The following is an 18242-nucleotide window of genomic DNA, read 5'->3' on the forward strand; positions in this document are numbered from 1 at the left end:
CTTGTTTATTTGGCCCGTGTCATCCTTTGAGTCTGACGTCTTGCTTCAGAGGCTCCAATAACTTGCCTGTGGCGCAGAAGTAGGACTTGAAGCCCATGGTCTGTGGCCCCACCCCATCCTCATCACCTGTTTAGGGGAGCTTTCATTTCCTCATCTCTGTCCTGCCCGTGTGAGTTTACACACATGCACACACATAGGTTGTGCGGGGGAAAGCACCAGGCTGTGAGCTAAGGGACTTGGAAGGGCACGTTGTAACCCAGTTTGGGCCACCAACCCACTGTGCGACCTGGGGCAATCCCTCTGCCTGCCTGGGCCTCAGTCTCCCCATGTCTGTACAATCAGTGGGGTGGGGTGGACCAAATTATCACTGCGTCCCTGGTAGCTTGAAAAGGAGTGACCGTGCCTTGGTGGGCACCAATTTAGTGCCCGGCTTTGCACCAAGCCTGGGCACTGTGAGGTGGGCACTGCACATACCCAGCTCACAGGGCGGAAGCAGGCTCAGGGAGGTGAGTGCCTTAGCCCGATCACACAGTGACACAGTGGCCAGCCAGGACTCGAACTTGGGTCTGGGTAGTCCCAGCGCCCACAGGCCTAACCACTGCTGCCAGTCCATCCCCAGGCGGCTTAGAATAAACTGCCCTCTGCGCAGGCCTGACGCCCTGCACCCTCCCAGCCCAAAGACCAGACCCCCTGACAGCTGTTGGCAGGTCCCCAGCGGTCCCCAGCCCAGTGGGCTCCGTTCCCAGAGCCAGTGGTTTGTTCCCCAGACCTTCCAGTCCCACGGGCTTGTGGTCTGCCCTCCGCCCCCCCCCCCCCTCCTGCTGAGGACAAGGAGGAGGCCCACAGGGGCCTGGACTTGGGGAGGCCCCAGCCCCCGCCCCCCCGCCCCCTGCGGAGAGGATAGGGAGGGTAGGGCTGTGGGAGTTTCGCTGGTTTAAAAATACACAGAGGAAGCGGGTGAGAGGGTGAGAAAGGGGAAGGGGAGGTGAGGAGGCAACGTCGATGTCCAGAGCCTCGAGCAGCCTCTTGCCCGCAGGCCAGCAGCACTGCCCGACTGGACAAGATGACAGAGAAGCCCAAGAAGGCCAGCAAGAAGTTCAGTGAGTGCACTGTCCCTCCGCACCCCTCTGCCCGCCTGGCATCTCAGCTCCTCTCTGCATCTGCTCTTTATGACCCTGTCTCCTTCCTGTTTCTCTTTTGGTCCATGTCTGCCTCTCTCCGGAGGTCTCTGCTTCTGGGTTTCCATGTCACCCTCTCTCACCCTCTCTCCATCACTCTGGGCCACTGTCTCTCTCTCTCTCTCTCTCTCTCTCTCTGGCCCGTTTGGCTCTCCATCTCTGTGCTTCTGTGTGTCAGTCTCTCCACTCATCTGCGGGTCCATGGAGCCCGGGAAGATGGCTACACACTCCATCTGTACGCCTGGTCCTCATGGGGTCTCAGGTGGGGCGTTACTGGGGTAGGGCAGGGGTGTGTGTGTGTGTGTGTGTGTGTGCGCCATGGGAGGCTGTCCCATGTCCCCACCAGCGGGGACACTGGGACCCAGAGCAACTCAATAAGGGCCACACCCACCCATGGCTGCTTCCCCAAGTCAGTCCCTTCCTGGTCCCAGCAGACATCTGCCTGCCCTGGGCCCTGGTTTCTTTGATCTGACAGCACAGTGTGTGTGTGTGTGTGTGTGTGTGTGTGTGTGTGTGTGTGTCCAGGGCAAGGCTTATGGCTGCATCCCACAATGAAGAGACTGAGACCCAGAGAATTGCCTGAGATCGTTTGGGGCGATAGACCAGGGCCCAATCTCATGTGCCTGGACTGGGCCTCAGGTTCACTCCTTGCCCCCCTACTGTTTCCTCCAGATCCCTGGTGCCCAGGAGACAAATACGTGGGGCTGGGGAAGGAGGCCTCCCTCTGGCTGTTGGCACAGTTTCTGCCCCAGGGCAGAGCTTTCTGAGAGCAGAGCTTCGGTGTTTTCTGACGCTTGTCAGGAGGCAGAGGCTAAGACCAAGTGAGGGGCGGGCAGGGCTGGAAGAAAGCCCCAAAGCACTGACCTTTGTCCCGGCTCAGCCTTGCTGTGTGACCCTGGGCAGCTCCCTTGCCCTCTCTGGGCCTCAGTTTCCACTCTCGTCAAATGGAGGCATCTTACCTATCTGCCAGCGTGCTTGTGAGGACCTGAGGAGGCAGAGGATGCTGAGGAAGTGGAAAATGCTAGAGTTTTTTCCTTTTTGCTTAACTGGAGGCCTAGGGACGTCAGATGGTGGTGGCTGCAAGAAGGGGCAGTCCCACCGCTGGGGACCGGAAGGAGGAATCCACACGCGCCCCCCCCCCCCCCTGCAGAAATGAGGAGATGGTATCACCCGAGCACTGAGCACTGCCCCGAGTTAGAACCCAGGGCTCAGCTGACAGGAAGGAGAGAACCCACAGAGACTGGGACCCTCAGGCTCTTGACAATCCCTTTCTTGTTTCTCCCCCGCCCCAGGTTCATAAACACCCACCCCCTCCATGCCCCAACACACACGTACACACGCCCACACACATGCAACTTCACCTGCAGGCTGTGTAACCCAGGGGGTTCATTTCACTTCTCCGAACCTCCGTTTCCTCATCTGGAAAATGGGGGATTAAACTGTGCCGGGAAGTCGTGCTGAGAAGTCAATGAGGTCATGCGTGCTGCAAGTTTGACCAGTGCAGAGGCATTATCGTGGTCAACGTCACCACCATCATGACCGGCTCCTCCATTTTTTTTTCCTTCATTACTTCTGGAGGATATTTGTGTGCCAGGCCCCATGGTAAGCATGTCATTTACATGCTTTCCTTCAGTCCTCCTACTGACCAGAGGAGGTGGGCGTTATAATCTCCATTTTGCTGATGTGGAGAATGGAGCTCAGAGGGGTCAAATGACTTGACGAAGCTTGCACAGCCAGGATGCGGAAGAGCAGGGATTCCAGCCTGGGGCTGTGTGGCTCCAAAGCTGCCAAGTTGTACCATAATAATCAGAGGAGGTGTCGGTGAGGCCTGCCCTCCTGAGCCCTCAGTGAGTCAAACAGCATGTACCTAGAATCTATTATTATCGCTGCTGGCATCATCATTAACCCCTTTCCCTTCTCCTCCCCCTGCCAGAGTTCTTCAAGTTCAAGGGCTTTGGGAGCCTCTCCAATCTCCCCCGGTCCTTCACTCTGAGACGGTCCTTGGCTCACATCACTATCCGACCGAATCTAAAGCCTGAAATCTTTGAGGCCACGCAGGACGACATGGTGACGGTCCCCAAGAGTCCCCCGGCGTATGCCCGTTCCAGCGACATGTACAGCCACATGGGCACCATGCCTCGGCCCAGCGTCAAGAAGTCTCAGAACCGACAGGCTGCCCTGGAGACCCAAGAGGTGGGCCCTGAGCCCCACCTGGTGCCCCGAGGCCTGCCTGACCCCCCAGGCATGGAGGCGGCCCAAGAGAAGGTGGTGGAGACCGAAGCCCCCCTGGAGGACACAGAGGGGAAACCCAACCCGTCAGCCGTGGAGGCGAGCCCCACGGGAGAGCCTGAGGACCCCAGGGTAGACACAGAAGAGGAGACAGTCCCCAGGAATGTGCCCCCAGAAAGGTAGGTGCCCACCAGGGGAAGGGGAGGGCAGGACCTGCAGGGATGGGGTTTCCAGTCTCCCGCTGATAGAGCCTGGAGAGCCCCCCCCCTCCCCCGCCCCGCACACACATCTAAGTAAACATGCCTTAACCAAGAGCCTGCTATAAACCAGGCACTATGCCTAGCCCTTCACTTGCAATTACTTTTCAAGGAAAAAATAAAACTGGGGTGGAGATACCGTTATGTACATTTGAGGAAACAGATTCAGAGACGGAGTCATCTGCTCCATTCAGGTTGCACATCTAACAAATGACAGCGTCAGGGCTTGAACTAAGAGCCATCTGACTCCAAAGCCCCAGGCAACCTCCAGCACGGGCTCCGCTGCTGGCTGGACTCCAAGCCTGATCACTGGACCTCTGCCCAGGGCCCTCACACAGAAATCAGCACCCTCACTTCTGCTGGACAACACTGCTTCACCTGCTCTAGAAAACTATTTGTCATTTAACTTGGTTATAGGGTGAATTGAGTTCATGCAAAAATACAAAGAGTGATGATATGGTCCTAGCTCCCATTTAGTAAGCACCCTTTTTACTGGCTGTCAAAGCAAAGGTCATTCACGGAAAACTAAAAGAATCTACGATCAGCCCCATTTTACAGATGGGGAAACTGAGACTCAGCCAAGGTTGCAGAGCTGGGATTTGAACAGGAAATGGCTTGCTTCCAGGGGCTGCACACTCATCCAGCCCATTTTACCTACCACTTTCTAAACCCTACAGCCATGTACTTCATGCCCTTGGGAGACCCTTCTCAACCCCAACGAAAGGAACCTTTTCCACCTTAAGAGCCTTTGTGTAATCACAGGGATCAGATGTGCCCATTGCGATAAAGAGAAAAAACAAATAGCTGAGCAAAGGAACTCTAGGGCTGGTGCTGGGACCTTTCTTGAGTGGCTTTGCCCTGAGACAAAAAAGCACAAAAGACAAAAAAGCTTCTGTGTGCTAAGAGATCAGAACACAGACCCACCCCCTTCAATGGGGGGAGCAGGACCCTGTAAATCTGCAGAGTGAATCCAGTCCAGGCTCTGCCTCTGACTGACTGCGTGCTGTTGGACACGTCTGTTCCCTTTTCTGGACCTCAGTTTTCTCATCTGATAAATGGGCATCACAATAGCACCGACCGTGTAGCGTTGTGGTGATAATTCAAGAATAATATACTTATTAAATCTTAGCACAGTGCCTGGCACACCACAAACAATAAATGGGAATGCTTACATTTATGATGAATAAAATGAATGCTTTCCACCATCCCTGGCTGCCCCACGATCGGGGATGCCCTGCGGTTCCCTCCTAAATTCAGCCTCATTCGGGCGTGGAGGAGCAAGGATGGCATGGCGGGGCGGGGCGTCCCAAGTCTGAGATGGACATTGGAAGTTTGAGGGAGCGGGACTGGCGGGTGGAGGAGCGTGGCCTTTGCACACTGCGCCGGGACAGTTGGGGAAGTGAGGGTTGGAGAGGGGAGGGGCGAGGCGGGGAGGGGGGGTGTCAGGGGGCGTGGCTTTCCAGCCCCGGACGCTGACAGATGGGGAGAGGGCGGGGCGAGACAGGAGGGGCGTGTCCAAGTGGGGCGTGTGCTTCCAGCCGGTGGAGCGGCGCCGGCGGGGGGCGGGGAGGGGCGTGGTCTAAGCCTCAGGCTCCGCCCCCGAAGTCTCGCTCTGGCTCCGGAGCCCGGTGGCCTGAGAAAGGAGGGAGCCCCTGGGCTGAGCACAGGCGGCCAGCGGGGAGCCATGACTGCAGTGGGCCGAAGGTGCCCCACGCTGGGACCCAGAGGGTGAGTGACCAGCGGGGCGCGGGGGCGCTGGCGGGGGCCGCAGGGGTCTGAGGGGGAAATCCGTGCCCCTGCGGCAACTGACAAACCGGGGCTGGTTTAGCATCAGGGACTTTGGGTGGAACTCTGTCCCGTTCTGTCTGGAAACAAGTTGGGCATTTACTCCTCAGAACCGCCCCGGGAGAGAGACACTACATCACGCCCATTTTACAGATGAGGAAAGAGAGGGTTACTGTGCCCAGTTTGACACAACAGCAAAGATCAGAACCAGGGTTTAATTCCACCTTCCTGCCTGTGCCCTTAAAGGGTGGGCAACCCCTTCCTCTCCAGCAGGGCTGTTGGGAAACCTTGGGCATGCCAAGTCTAGGACCCAGCCTTCCTCCCCTGCGGCAGGAGCCTGGTGGTCCTGGCAGTGCCTCTGGCATCAAGCATGGCCTAAAGCTGTCAGAGAAATAGACTCTCCCTCACCCTCTAATATCTGGAGTGTCCAGGGGGCCAGAGGGGGTGGGTTTGCCGGTCAGACTGAGCCCTCCTGTGTCCTAGGACCCAGTGTCCCACGCTGCCTTTCAGCCAAGGAGGAGGCCAGGAATTGCTGGGCGTTTTCGGGAGCCCCTGAAGCCCAGGCCTGTACACCGGAGTCAGGAGCGCTGCTCGCCCTGCCCTCCTCTGGGCCTCAGTCTCCCCAGAAGCCCAGATGGGCCTGCGATGGTTTCTGAGGATCCATCCAACTATGGAGGAAGGCATTTGAGAACTGTCGCTGAGCAAGACTGGGGGCCTCGATCCCATAGGGGGTCCCCAGGGGGTGTTTCCAGTGTCTGCCCAGAGAGCAGCCTAAATTGGTTGTCCCTCCCCCACCCCTGGGGAGTCAGGGTGCACCTGGAGCAGAAGGAAGGAAGGGGAAGAGGTGAGGCTGCAGGGGTTTCCTGGTGCCCAGTTCCCTGTTGAGATCATGGGATGAGGAGGGAGGAGGGAGGGGCCAACAACACCGGGTATGAAGCGCCTTTAGGAGAGTGTCAGCCTGGCCTGCCCCCACCCAGCACCCTCTGCAGGGAAGTAGCCCGACCAGAGACCCCTGACACCCTTCCCTCTCAGTCCATGTTCCAGAGGAGGAAGCCAAGGGAGGCTCCCAACAGCCCACACCCACACCCACACCCACACCCACACCCACACCCACACAGGAATCATCAGGCCAGGGCACCAGCAGAGGTGATGGAGATCTGGCTCATCACTGGCCAGGCCCTGCCCGGAGCTCCCAATGGGCACTGTCTACCACATGGGCCCTAGGTGTGTGTGGGGGAGGGGGGAGAAGGATGGGGGGCTTCTATTTGCCACATTTTATCAGTGAGGAGACTGAGGTTCAGAGAGGGGAAGGGGTGTTCCTGGGACTGCAGAGATTAAGTGTCAGAGCCGAGATTTGACCCCAAGCCCAAGCCCTGAACCACGAGGCCACGGTTCACCGCCTGCAAGTAAAAGGCTCAAACCCTGTTTCTACCATTATTTCAAGTGACTTCCCATAACCCCCTGGAGAGAGATGTTAGGAGCCCACTTTACAGACGAAGACATTGAGGCTTTATAAAGGTAACGACTTGCATGAGATCACACAGTTAGCTGAGTTGGAGTGTTAGTAAATTTAACATTTGCTGAGATGTAACTCTGCCCTAGACACTATTCTAGGTCCTGGGGAGACAGCAGTGGGCACAGCAGGCAAAACCCTGGGCTCCCGGAGCCCCCATTCCAGAGTGGGGGAGACAGATGATTAACGAGAAAGCGAGTTATACCGTCAGAGGAGAAAAGCGTCAGGAAGAGAGGTTTAAATCAAGTAAGGGAATTGGTCGTGGGGGGCGTGGCTAGTGGTGGCAATTTAGGGAGGTTAGCTAGGAAAAACTCCCTGAGAAAATGACGCTTAAACAAAGGAGATGAGGTAACAGTCCCTCTTGCTATCTGCGGGAGCGCGTACCCGGCCGAGGGGACAGCATGGCCAAAGGTCCCCAGGTGGGGCGTCCTTGGCATATTTGAGAACAAGGCGGGGGGCTGGGGGAGAGGAGTGGGAGGGGACAGGCTGGAGAGGACATGGGTTCAGGGACCGTAAGGCCCGGAGGACCGGCTGTGACTGTGCGGCCATTGCTGGCCTTGAGGCAGGAGGGCCCCACTGTGACTTGGGGTGACAAGGACCTCTCCTTTCAGGGGGATCTGAATGCACTTCTACTCATTGTAAAGGTCCCACCCAAGTGCCCTTTCCTCTGACCCAGAGACCCGACCTCTGCACCCCCGTTCCTAGGGCTGTTCAGAAGGAACCTGAGACTTGGGGAAGGTGGTACCCCCTAGGGGAGCCGGGGCACCCTGTGTTGCCTGGACCCCAGCCCTGATGCCAGGCACTGAGAACAGGCCAGCTCCCCCCTTTCTTCCTGGAATGTTGATTCTGGTCCAAGAATTCGCAGTGCTCCCCAGAGTCCCACGACCCTCTCGGTCCTGCGGAGTGACGTCAGCTGCTGGGCATCTGGTAGTGATTACCCACTGGGGGAGGGGGCGGTGGGGGCCCAGCCCGCTCAGCCTCCTCAGGCTCAGGGCGGCTGGTCCTTGTCTTCCGAAGGGGCCCAGCTGCTCCTGGCTCTCATTTCCTGTGGAGACTTTCTCACAGTCCTCGAGACCCCCGGACGCCTCCGGCTGTGGGAACTGTGCTGGTTCAGGAAAGATGGACTGCCCCGCCCCCAGCTGAGACAATCCCCCTAAACCCTCAGGGGGCCCTGCTTGCAGCGTGCACCACCTATGTCGGGGGCGAGGGCTGGGAGGACAGGGGTGGGATGTATCAGCAGCTCCGAGTCCCCCTGACTCTACATCCTTGAACTCAACTCCCCTCTCTGAGCCTCAGTTTCCCCATCTGGGCAAATTAACAGCAGCTGCTTCACAGGGTTGCTGTGGGGATTGGATGAGATGGGGCAGGTGGGACATTCACCCTGGGCTTGACCCAAGAAAGTACCAATACACGGGAGCCGCTCATACCGCCATGCCCAGGGTACAGAAGAGGAAACTGAGGCCCGATGAGGGGGTTTGCCCAGGGTCACACAGCTTCCTCCCTCCCGGCCGAGGGCCCTCCCCAGAGCCCCAGCGGGTCTTCCCTCTGCACCCACATGCCCTTTCCTCTTTCTGACATGGGTTCTGGGCTCCGGTTTGGATGAAATCTCTTTCTTCGCCATCCCCTCCCCAGCTTCCCCCTCTCCCCCGACCAGGAGCAGCCTCTGTTTCCTGGGGGGACCACCTCATGCAAGGGACAGCGCAGAGCCCACCCCGACCCAGTCTGCGCAGCGGTGTGTCCTGGGTCAGGTCCCCAGCTTCCTTTCCTCCCCTAGAACACGGGGCTTCCGGTCCCAGGCCTTCGGTCAGCATCCAGCGCGTGCCTTCCCTTCTGCTCTTCTGCCATTCTGAGACTCGGCAGCCTCGGAACTCAGAGTCCCTGGCTCTGCCCTCTCCTTACAGGGCTGCCGCCCTCTCTGAGCTCCTGCCGGGAGCTCACCCCTGCCAAGGAGTCTGAGGGCGCAGAATGGTGGAGAAGGAGCAGGCTTGCCTCCAGGACAGTGGTGGCCCATCTTAGAGGTGGTGGGGCAGGGCGGGCGCTAAAGCCAAGGGCCCTCCTGGCAGGAGATCCCGAAGGCGTCCCTGGAGAGCCGGGCATCCTGCCCCAGATCGCTCTCTGCCCGGGGCCCTTAAAGTGTGAGGAGCACAGAGCAGGGTTGCTTCTCGGCCAGGGCCGAGTGAAGGTCAAGGTGAAGGCAGGAAAGAACCTTGCTGCCCCAGGGCAGGGTGGGAGATCTCGGGGAGGGGGGCTGGGGCAGAGAGGGGAGCCACACGGGCGCGGGAACCTCGCACCCTTCCCTCTCACAGGACCCTGGTGGCCCCTCTGGGAAGACAGTTCTAATGAGTCACTTTCACAGAGGGCGTTGACCCTCAGAGAGGGGAAGGCAAAGGGAAAGCCAAGAAGCAGGAGGCGGCGGCCGGCCGGGGAAGTCTCCACTCAGGGCCGTCTGAGCAGGCCTCCAGGCCCAAGGGGACGAACGAGGGGACAGACAGATGGCAAAGCTGCCTGTGGGGAGGGAGGGCCCGGGTGGGACAGGATGGCGGCCCCTCCACTGCCTCTCCTCGGGGAGCCCAGGGAGCCGTGCCCTTTCCTCTGGGCCAGGATGGAGGTCCTGAAGGTCACGTGGTGCTCAGACTTAAACCTGCATCAGGGGAATAAAAGGTAATTGGCTTTAATTACTGCTCATTAATCCAATTAACTAAGTTAAAATATGCACCGAGTGGTATCAGTTATCAGAACAAATCAGTTAATATGGGCAATTAAAGGGGTTGGTTATTTAAATAATTAATGCAGCTGATTAATGGGACTGATTTAGCTCAATTGTCACTATTATTTATTAATTGATTTCACCACTGATATTAGAGGGGATGTGCCTTTTAAATCCATAAAATACACGGAATAAGTTAATTAATGAATGGAGCCGAGTGTTTAGAAATGAAAGCTTTGATTCCTGGTTTGCTCATTACAAGAGGGAGAACGTTCTAGAAATCTCCAAGCAAACTGAGAACTGAAGTCTAAGTAGGAATTTCCCTGGCCCTGAGGCAAAGAGGAGGCTCCAGGCAGAGGAAACAGCAAGAGGAGGCTCCAGGCAGAGGAAACAGCGTGGACAAAGGCCCTGAGGCTGGAGGGAGATGACCCTTGGGAGGAAGTGTGCGGTGGAAGTGTTAGAGGAGAGAGGATGGGGGCTGGCAGGGGGCCTTCCTAGGGCACGGAGCCACCGTGAGGACTAGACTTTACCCTTAGGTTGCAGGGGCTGCTGTGACCTTCATTCATTCATGAACATCTTTACGGGGTGCCTGGCACTGCTGTGGGCAGGGCTCAATCCCTGGGGAGGTGAGGGTATAGTGAGAAGAGACAGTCAGCGCTTGCGTCAGGCCCACGGTCAGTCAGATGTGCTCCGGGGAGAACTGGGCAGGGCAGGGAGGTGGGAGCCTGGAGAAGGACACAGTTTTAGGTGGGTGGCCAGGGGAGGCCTCACTGAGGAGGGGGCATTTTAGTAAAGACCTGCAGGTGGGAGGGGGAGCTCAGTGGAAAGTATTCCAGCAGAGGGAACAGAAAGTGCAAAGGCCTGAGGTGGGGGTGAACTCCAGCAAGAAGCCCAGCTTGGCCTGAGCAGGGTGGTCAGACCTAGGGCGGGGGAGAGGCAGGGAGGCTGTGAACGCTGTCATGAGAACTTTGGCTCTTACTCTCAGTGAAACTGGGGTCACTCCTGTGGGTTGGAGCAGAGAAAAGCCATGATCTGACTGTTATTTTAACGGGACTGCTTGTGCTGCTTGGGGTGAGAATGAGCCACGGGCACAGACGGAGGCCTGTGAGGAGGAGGTGGCCACACTCTGAACAAGTGGCGGCAGTGGGTGTAAGCAGACATAGCCACCTTCTGTCTTGGAAATCCTGGAGTGCTATAGAGTGGGGGGGGGGGGGGGGGGGGGCGGGGGGGGCGGGCAGGGGGCGGGCTATGGGGGCTGACTGCTGCCCAGGCCCTTAGCTTCCCGGGCCTCTGCCCTGAGCACCCCCATTGCCCTGGGCACCCCATCCCACCTGATCCCTGGTGCAACCTTCCCTCCCCAAGGCTCCTCTCCCGCCCACAGCCTGAGGGGAAGTAGACAGGAAGCTGGAGGAAGTGCTGGGGTGATCCCAGTGTCCTGGCCAATCTGTTCCCACCAGTCAAAGGATTTCCGGGCTTGAATGGCCGGAAACACTGGGATGGGATGCCTCACCCGGGAAGAGCAGTGGATGTAAGCAGGGCAGGGGTCCCCCGTCATCGGACAGAGAGGATCCGAGAAGCCTGCTATGGCCGGGCTGCAGCCTGAGGGACTATAGTTAAAGGAAGGACCTTACAGGAGGGAAGGTGAGCAACAGAGACTATAGAACAGCGGTTCTCAACCTGTGGGTCACAACCCCTTTGGCGGTCGAACGACCCTTTCACAGGGGTTGCCTAAGACCATCGGAAAACACATATCTAATTACCTATTGTTTTTGTGATTAGTCACTATGCTTTAATTATGTTCAATTTGTAACAATGAAAATACATCCTGCATATCAGATATTTACATTACGATTCATAAAAGTAGCAAAATTACAGTTATGAAGTAGCAACGGAAATAATTTTCTGGTTGGGGGTCACCACAACATGAGGAACTGTATTAAAGGGTCGCGGCATTAGGAAGGTTGAGAACCACTGCTATAGAATGTTGCAAAAAGGAGGGCTGTCAGACTGCTGCACAGTGAGGAGCCTCCTGGCCTCAGGAATTCTGCCCTGGGAACACATACCTTAACCACTGTTATTTTTTTAAGCTCAGATTTTTTATCTATTTTATTAAAATTACTACATTTAAATTTAAATATTGCACTTCTGTATGTGAGGAAGCAGTTCCCCAATGTTCAAACTTTTTCCCTATTCTGTAGCTGGAATAGATGCTGAGGCCTGTGTCAGCTAGACAAGCAGGGCCCCGCCTGGCAGAATTCATAATCATGATAGTGGTTAACATTTCTCGAGAGTTAGTATTCATGCATTCCTTTAAGCAATAAATATTCCTTGAGCTCCTACTAGATGCAGGGCACTCGGCTGAGGGCTGGGGTCTCAACAATGAATAAGACAAAGTGGAGGTGTCAGGTAATTAACAGTCAACAAATAGCTGTCAAGTGGTCATTTCGGGCAGGGCTTGATGTGGGGAAACATAAACCAGGGCAGAAGGGACAGCAAGTGCAAAGGCCCTGTGGCAAGAATGAGCTCGGCTCAGAGGCCAGTGTGGCTGGGGTGGGAGGAGGGTCAGAATGAGTGAGGAGGCATGTGGGGCGGGGTTGGCAGGATGGGTGGTTGGGCACCTCCAGGCCACACAGGACCCTAGAGATTGGGGAGCATAAACCCAGTTTATGCCTATTTTTTGAGCATGATAATGCCACTCTACTCTCACAGGGGGAGAAGCGTTCTGGATTGGATGATAACTGACGTGGCCAGCCATCTGCAGGCCATGGAGGAGGGTTTAGATTTTGTTCTGAGAGATGGGAGGGTCGGGGTGGTGTGTGTTCCTGATCTGCTTAGGTTTTCAGCCTAGTGCCGGCTGGTGGTGGAGGGGAAGCTGACCGAGGGGTGAGAGAGCCAGTGAAGAAGGCTCAGGTGGGGCAGGGCCGACACATGGAGAGACATGGTCAGGATCTATTCTGGAAGGAGACCGCAGGATTTCCGGTGGCTGGGTGTGGAGTGTGAGTGAGAGAGGAGGCACAGATGACCGGAGGTTCTTGGCCAAACAAAGCAACGAGAAGAATGAAGCTGACACTAACTGATCTGGGAAGTGGGTGTGGGCGCAGGGCGCGGCGCAGGAGGACCCAGCGGGCCTGGTTCGGATGTGGCGAGGTCAGGATGACAGCAGACATCCAGGAGGAGATGCCACAGGCAGCTGGGTTTACGAGTCCCGTGTCGCAGGGACAGGTCCAGGCTGTATCAGAGGAGGGATGCCATTGCAGGCCAGGTCCTGGGGGGAGCGACTCACCGTGGCCCCCATGAGGAAGGAGATGTTTGTTTAGCACCAGGAAAAACAGACACCTTGGTCTCTGGCCCCTTCAGGCCCCATCCTGGCCCCATCCTGGCCACCCTGGAGACAGAGGGATCAATTCCGCAGCAAGTGTTCCAGCAGTGGCACCAGAGTCCTAGGCAGCTGCTGGGGGCAGGGGGGTGTCACTCCACACTGGGGACCAGTGCAGGGCAGGAGGAGAAGAGGCTGAGGCCCAGCCTGGGGCCTCCAACTGCTCCAGTCAGGGCCGGGTGGAGGGAGAGCAGGATGGGCGGGGGAGTGGGGGGGTGGGGGGTGGGTGTAGGCAGTGGCCTACAGCGGGGTGAAGACAGTGTCAAGCACCAAACATTCATCAGCTTCTTAAGTCCTCACGACAACCCGATGAGGCAGAGGCCCTATTCACAGGAAGCCCAGGCTCAGAGAGGTGCAGGGGTTTGCCCAGGGCCCCACAGCTAGAGAGCGAGGAGCAGCCAGGCCAGCAGATTCCAGGAAGCGCTCTCAGCTGCAGTGCCCCTCAGCCTTCAGGATGAGTCCTCCGGAGAACAGCACGGGGGGGGGGGGGGGGGGGGGGGGCAGCTGGGGAGCCCGGAAGGGCTGGGGACACTCACCTCTCTTCTTTCCCTCCAGGGCTGCTGGAGAGCCAGAGGCTGGCGGGGACTACGTGAAGGTAGGAGGGGCTGGGCAGGGGACACTGGAGGGAGGGCTCAGAGCTGTTCCACGAAGGGCAAAACCATTTCCTGAGCCTTTTTAAGAGCCAGATCTCACTGTCTGTCCCAGGAGGAAGGGGCCTAGGGATTGGGGCAACATCTGGGGTCTGGTTTCCCTCCAAGCATCTTCTTCCCATGGGTGCCGTCATTCTGTCCTGGCCCCCCACTCAGGACATCCCAATGCTTGTTACCAGCAGACCTCACCCACTGCCGGCTGGACAGCACCCCAAGGGTGTCTCTATGCAAAGGCCATACTCCAGTCTGCCCAGTTTTTGCGCATGTGCTGGTGCTGGGAGGTGGGAGCAGGGAAGAATGACTCTTCATCATCACAGATACGTTGATCACAAGCTGAATATGTTCTGGGAGCTGGGAATGTTGAAAATGCAGTTCTGAAATGATGACAACAACAACAACCCGACATAACATTTTGAGTGCCTACTGTGCGCAGAGCCCTGTGCTGGCTGCTGGCACTGGAAGGAGACAGTTTTGAGCTCTTTGCATGAATGAGGTCTTACTTCTTCCTCATCACTGGGCAGTGAAGGCCTTCCTGTGGCCACTTACAGATGGGAAACTTGAGACCCAGAGAAGTGCAGTGACTTGCTCATACCACACAGCTACTGGGGGGGGGGGCGGGGTGGAGGGTAGGATTGCCATCCAAGTTTACCTAATGCCAAGACAATGGACAAAGCCCTTGACCTTCCACCTCAGGAGCACCCACCCTCGTCCAGGGCTCCTGCTGAGACAGAACCACAGCAGAGGGTGAGGAGCACCAGGCCCTGTGCTCAAAGGGCTCCTGGTCTGTGTTGGGACCAGGCAGAACCACACAATGGTTCAGGCTTGTGTTCTGTGATCCGGCAGCTCCTAATTTTGGTCCCAGATCTGCCACTTATTTGCCACATGACAGGGTGTGTGCATGAGACTTCTCTGAGCCTCGGTGTTCACCTCTGAGAAGTGGGATAACAGTGGCACCTCCAACCCAGAGTTGCCATGGGCTCAGTGAAGGAGCTGGGCCTGAGACAGAGCAGGCTGGCCTGGCTCCTGGCCACGGGGTCATCCATCACCTGAGACGCTGCCTGTACAGTTCTGTGTAAGTGACGAGTGATGAGGCAGTACGGAACCTGCTCGGATTGCTGTCCCCCACCCTCACCAGAAGGCTCATGTAAGAAGCCACTGTAGCTCCAGAAGTAGGGGCTGACTTTCAGCTCAGGAGCTGGGAGGGGGGATCAAGGAAGGCTCTCTGGAGGAGGCGACATTGAATCCACGCCATTGCAGTTGACCAGGAACATTCACTAACATCCTCTCCCCGAAAGAAAAGCTGGAAAGGAGAGAAAGGCCAGCAGAGATGGGCGGCAGAGAGGTCCAGGCAGAGGCAAGAGTGTGGACAAGGTCAGAGAGAAGCTGGGCGAGCCCGGGAAGGGCAGCTCAAGGCTGCAGCAAGGCGAGCAGGGGCTGCTCCTGGGACTGCGCCCCGGCTCCTCACCCAGAGCGTTACCCCACAGGGGACAGAAGCCCCGGGAGAATCAGCACAAAGCCAGTGGCAGCACACGGGGGGCGTAGTTCAGCATCCCGCAAGCCCAGCTTCTGGAAAGATAGTGAGATCCCCATTGCTGACGGGGGCGAGATCCCTGTGAGGATGATAAGCTTTGTACTTTTCTTATAGTTTATGGTGCTAAAACATTAATTAAAATATTACAGAAGAAATTATAGCTGTGCACTGAAACTGGTCCAGTGGTTCTCAACCTTCTGGCCCTTTAAATACAGTTCTTCATGTTGTGACCCAACCATAAAATTATTTTCGTTGCTACTTCATAACTGTCATGTTGCTACGGTTATGAATCATAATGTAAATATCTGATATGCAGGATGGTCTTAGGCGACCCCTGTGAAAGGGTCGTTCGACCGCCAAAGGGGTCGCAACCCACAGGTTGAGAACCGCTAGGTTAAACTGTCTCCTTAAGGATGAAGTCAGAAGGATGTTAGCTTTAAGCCTCAGACGAGGGTGGAATCAATAGTTTCCAAAAGCCCGTTTCTGCCCCGAGGTTCTCAGCTTCCAGGACCCCCGGATTCTCAGACCAGGGAGTGGGTACTTCATCGAAGGCAAGGATTCCAGCGTCCCAAGGCCGCACAACCCCAACTTCCACACTCAGAGCGGCAGCTGTGCCCACAGAAAACACTCAGATACAAGGGAGGCCCAGAGAGGTGGCCTGAGGTCGCCCCGCCTGTCCGAAGGGTGTGAACCCCAGTAATGACTCCCTTTGCAGCGAAGACCCTATAATTCTAGGACAGAAAGTCCGGGTTCTGACACTAGGATGGGAAATATTCGTGTGCATTTATTGAGCACTTACTTTCGGCCTGGCCAGTGCTCACAAGAGTTCTGTGAGGTCAGCACAGGTATGTTTTGCAGATGACTACATCTGGGCTCCAAGAGCAGGGACTGGTGGGCTGGGGGCGGGGACACAGCTAGTTGAACCCAGGTGGGTGCCCTAACCATTGAGCTACTGGCTCTCTGCACCGCAGCGGCTGCTGTCAGCCGACCATCCTGTGATTCTCAGCAAAGTCCTTGCTTCCAAATCAGAGATGAGAACTCCTGGGCTCTGGGAGATTTTCTTCTGAGGCCACAAAGGATTCCGTTAACCACATACAGGAATTTTTCCAGCTTTGGATAGGATTTAATTCAAAGTCTCTGCCTGCTCTGGGTCGGTGAGGGGTGCAGCGAGTGGGGGAGGCAGGAGCGCCCTCGCCGGCCCAGGGGTCCTCACCCCATCCCACTATCCCTCGTGATGGCCCCCTTGTCAGGTCCTCCGCTGCGCATCCCCCTATCCAGGCAGCCTGGGCGCTCGGGGCTGGAGCGCGTGGGGGCGAGAGGGGGGGCGAGGGGCGGGCGGAGGGAGGAACAATGGCCCCCTCCCCTCCCGGGCCGGCTGGAGGGTGGGGTCTCCCCGCCCCGCCTCCCTGCTCCTCCCCCGACAAGGCGATGAGGTAATCGCGCCGCTGAGAAGCACGCTCAGCCGGTGCCCAGCCCGGTCAGTCCCGCGCCCCTGCCCCGCCGGCCGCCGCCCCCTGCACCGTCCGGGTCCCGGCTGCCCGGCCCCACCATGACCGAGCGCTGCAGCCTGTGGAGCGCCCTGTCGGCCGCCGCTTGCTGCTTCTACCGAGGCTCCTTCGTGCAGGTGCAGGTGAGGGGGCGGCTTGGCCCCGCCAGGCGCTCGGGGCAGGGACGCCGGCCTCTCCGTCCCGCCCGGGAGCCGCAGCCCCGCGATGCCGCGCCGGGTCCGGCCGGGCAGGGTCGAGGGCTGTGGGAGGGAGCGGGGTCATCCCAGCGTCACCTCTGGGAGCTCCTAGGGGTGAGCGTCCAGCTGCCACCCCCGGGACTCGGCACTGCGGGGGCTGCCTTCTCCGCAGGAGCGAGCTGGCTGGGGCACGGGGTGTCAGGAGTTGGGGTCCCGGTGTCCTGCTGGTCCTCCGCGCGCACTCGGGTCCCTGAGGCTGACCCGGCAGCTTGGCTCCCCATTGTACCGGGCGCTGGGCTGGGGTCAGGAGCGCTGTGAGGGGCGGGAGGCTGAGAGGGTGCAGCGGTGCCCGGAGCTGGGGCCTGGGCGCCCGCCGCCCTCCTGCACTCTGCGTGGGCTGGGCGCGCTCCGGGCGCGGGGCTCTCGGCTCAGCTGGCCGGGCAGTGCGGGAGGACGTCGTGGCGGCGAAAGGGTTAAACGGAAGGGGGTGGAGGGGAGGACCCGGACCCCGCCTCTCTGCGGAGCATCCTCTGGGATGGCTTTGCTCGGGGTTAGGAGACTAGGGGAACTAGAAGGGCCTGGTGGGCGCCGGCTGGTGGGAAGAGGCTCTGACCCGGGGTCTCCGCGCTTTTGCTCCCGGGTCCCTGGGGGACGCCGGGCGCATCACCTCTGCGCTCCCCGGGCTCACAGACGCTCCGAGCCCGCCTGAACGACGGCCGCGGCTGAGCGCAGCATCCCGGCGCCGGCCAATCAGGCACGCGCAGGCCTGGAGGCGGTGAGATCATCTCCAGCCAATAGCAGGGCGCTGAGCATCGGGGATGCTGCATTCGCGCCCCAGCCCTCCCCCTCCCGGGAGCTGGGGACCCCCGGGTGGAGGGTGAGGTGGAGGGCACAGGGACCTTAGGGTTCCCCACCTTCGGGTGTGCGGGAGGTCCCCCCAGGTTCTCCCAGACTATTGATTATGGCTGGAAAAGTGGAGCCCAGTCTTCTACCCCCATTGACGGATGAGGCTACCCAGGCCCAGAGAGGGAAAGTAATTGGCTCAAGGTCACACAGTGGCAGGCAGAGTCTGGGGCCAGGGTCTTTCGCACACAGCCCCTCCCCTTCTTTGTCCCATGTTCCTCTTGCTCCAGATGTGGTACTGGGGCAAGTTCTCAGTTGGATGCTCTTTGTCAAGAAGAAGGACCCCAAAAGGCCCGTGTCCGCTTCCCTCCTCAGGGTGTGGTGTGGCATAAGGAGTAGGTGCTCCTGGGGGAGACTGCCACCTGGGCCAAAGCCAGGCCCTTCAGTGCCACCCTCACCGGACCTGCATCTGGCCAGTTCTGGGCTAGA

General features: G+C 58.2%; 1 protein-coding gene across 4 annotated transcripts in view; it reads left to right on the forward strand.

Moving 5' to 3' along the window:
* The first annotated feature begins 963 nt into the window (after positions 1 to 963).
* SH2D3C (SH2 domain containing 3C) overlaps positions 964 to 18242 on the forward strand; it is a 28547-nt gene continuing 11268 nt past the window's right edge. The window contains exons 1-3 of one of the 4 annotated variants that reach the window (XM_070430605.1): positions 964 to 1100; positions 3112 to 3586; positions 13601 to 13640. In XM_070430605.1, coding sequence (XP_070286706.1) covers positions 1064 to 1100; positions 3112 to 3586; positions 13601 to 13640 — 552 coding nt within the window. In that variant the 5' untranslated portion in view covers positions 964 to 1063. Of the gene's footprint in view, positions 1101 to 3111; positions 3587 to 5282; positions 5393 to 9247; positions 9624 to 13600; positions 13641 to 16628; positions 16857 to 18242 lie in introns of those variants that run through there. The other 3 variants (XM_070430607.1, XM_070430606.1, XM_070430608.1) reach the window with 3 other exon arrangements.

The sequence above is a fragment of the Myotis yumanensis genome, unplaced genomic scaffold, assembly GCF_028538775.1.
Source record: "Myotis yumanensis isolate MYYU_CA2020_CCGP unplaced genomic scaffold, mMyoYum1.0.hap1 SCAF_12, whole genome shotgun sequence".
Taxonomy (NCBI): domain Eukaryota; kingdom Metazoa; phylum Chordata; class Mammalia; order Chiroptera; family Vespertilionidae; genus Myotis; species Myotis yumanensis.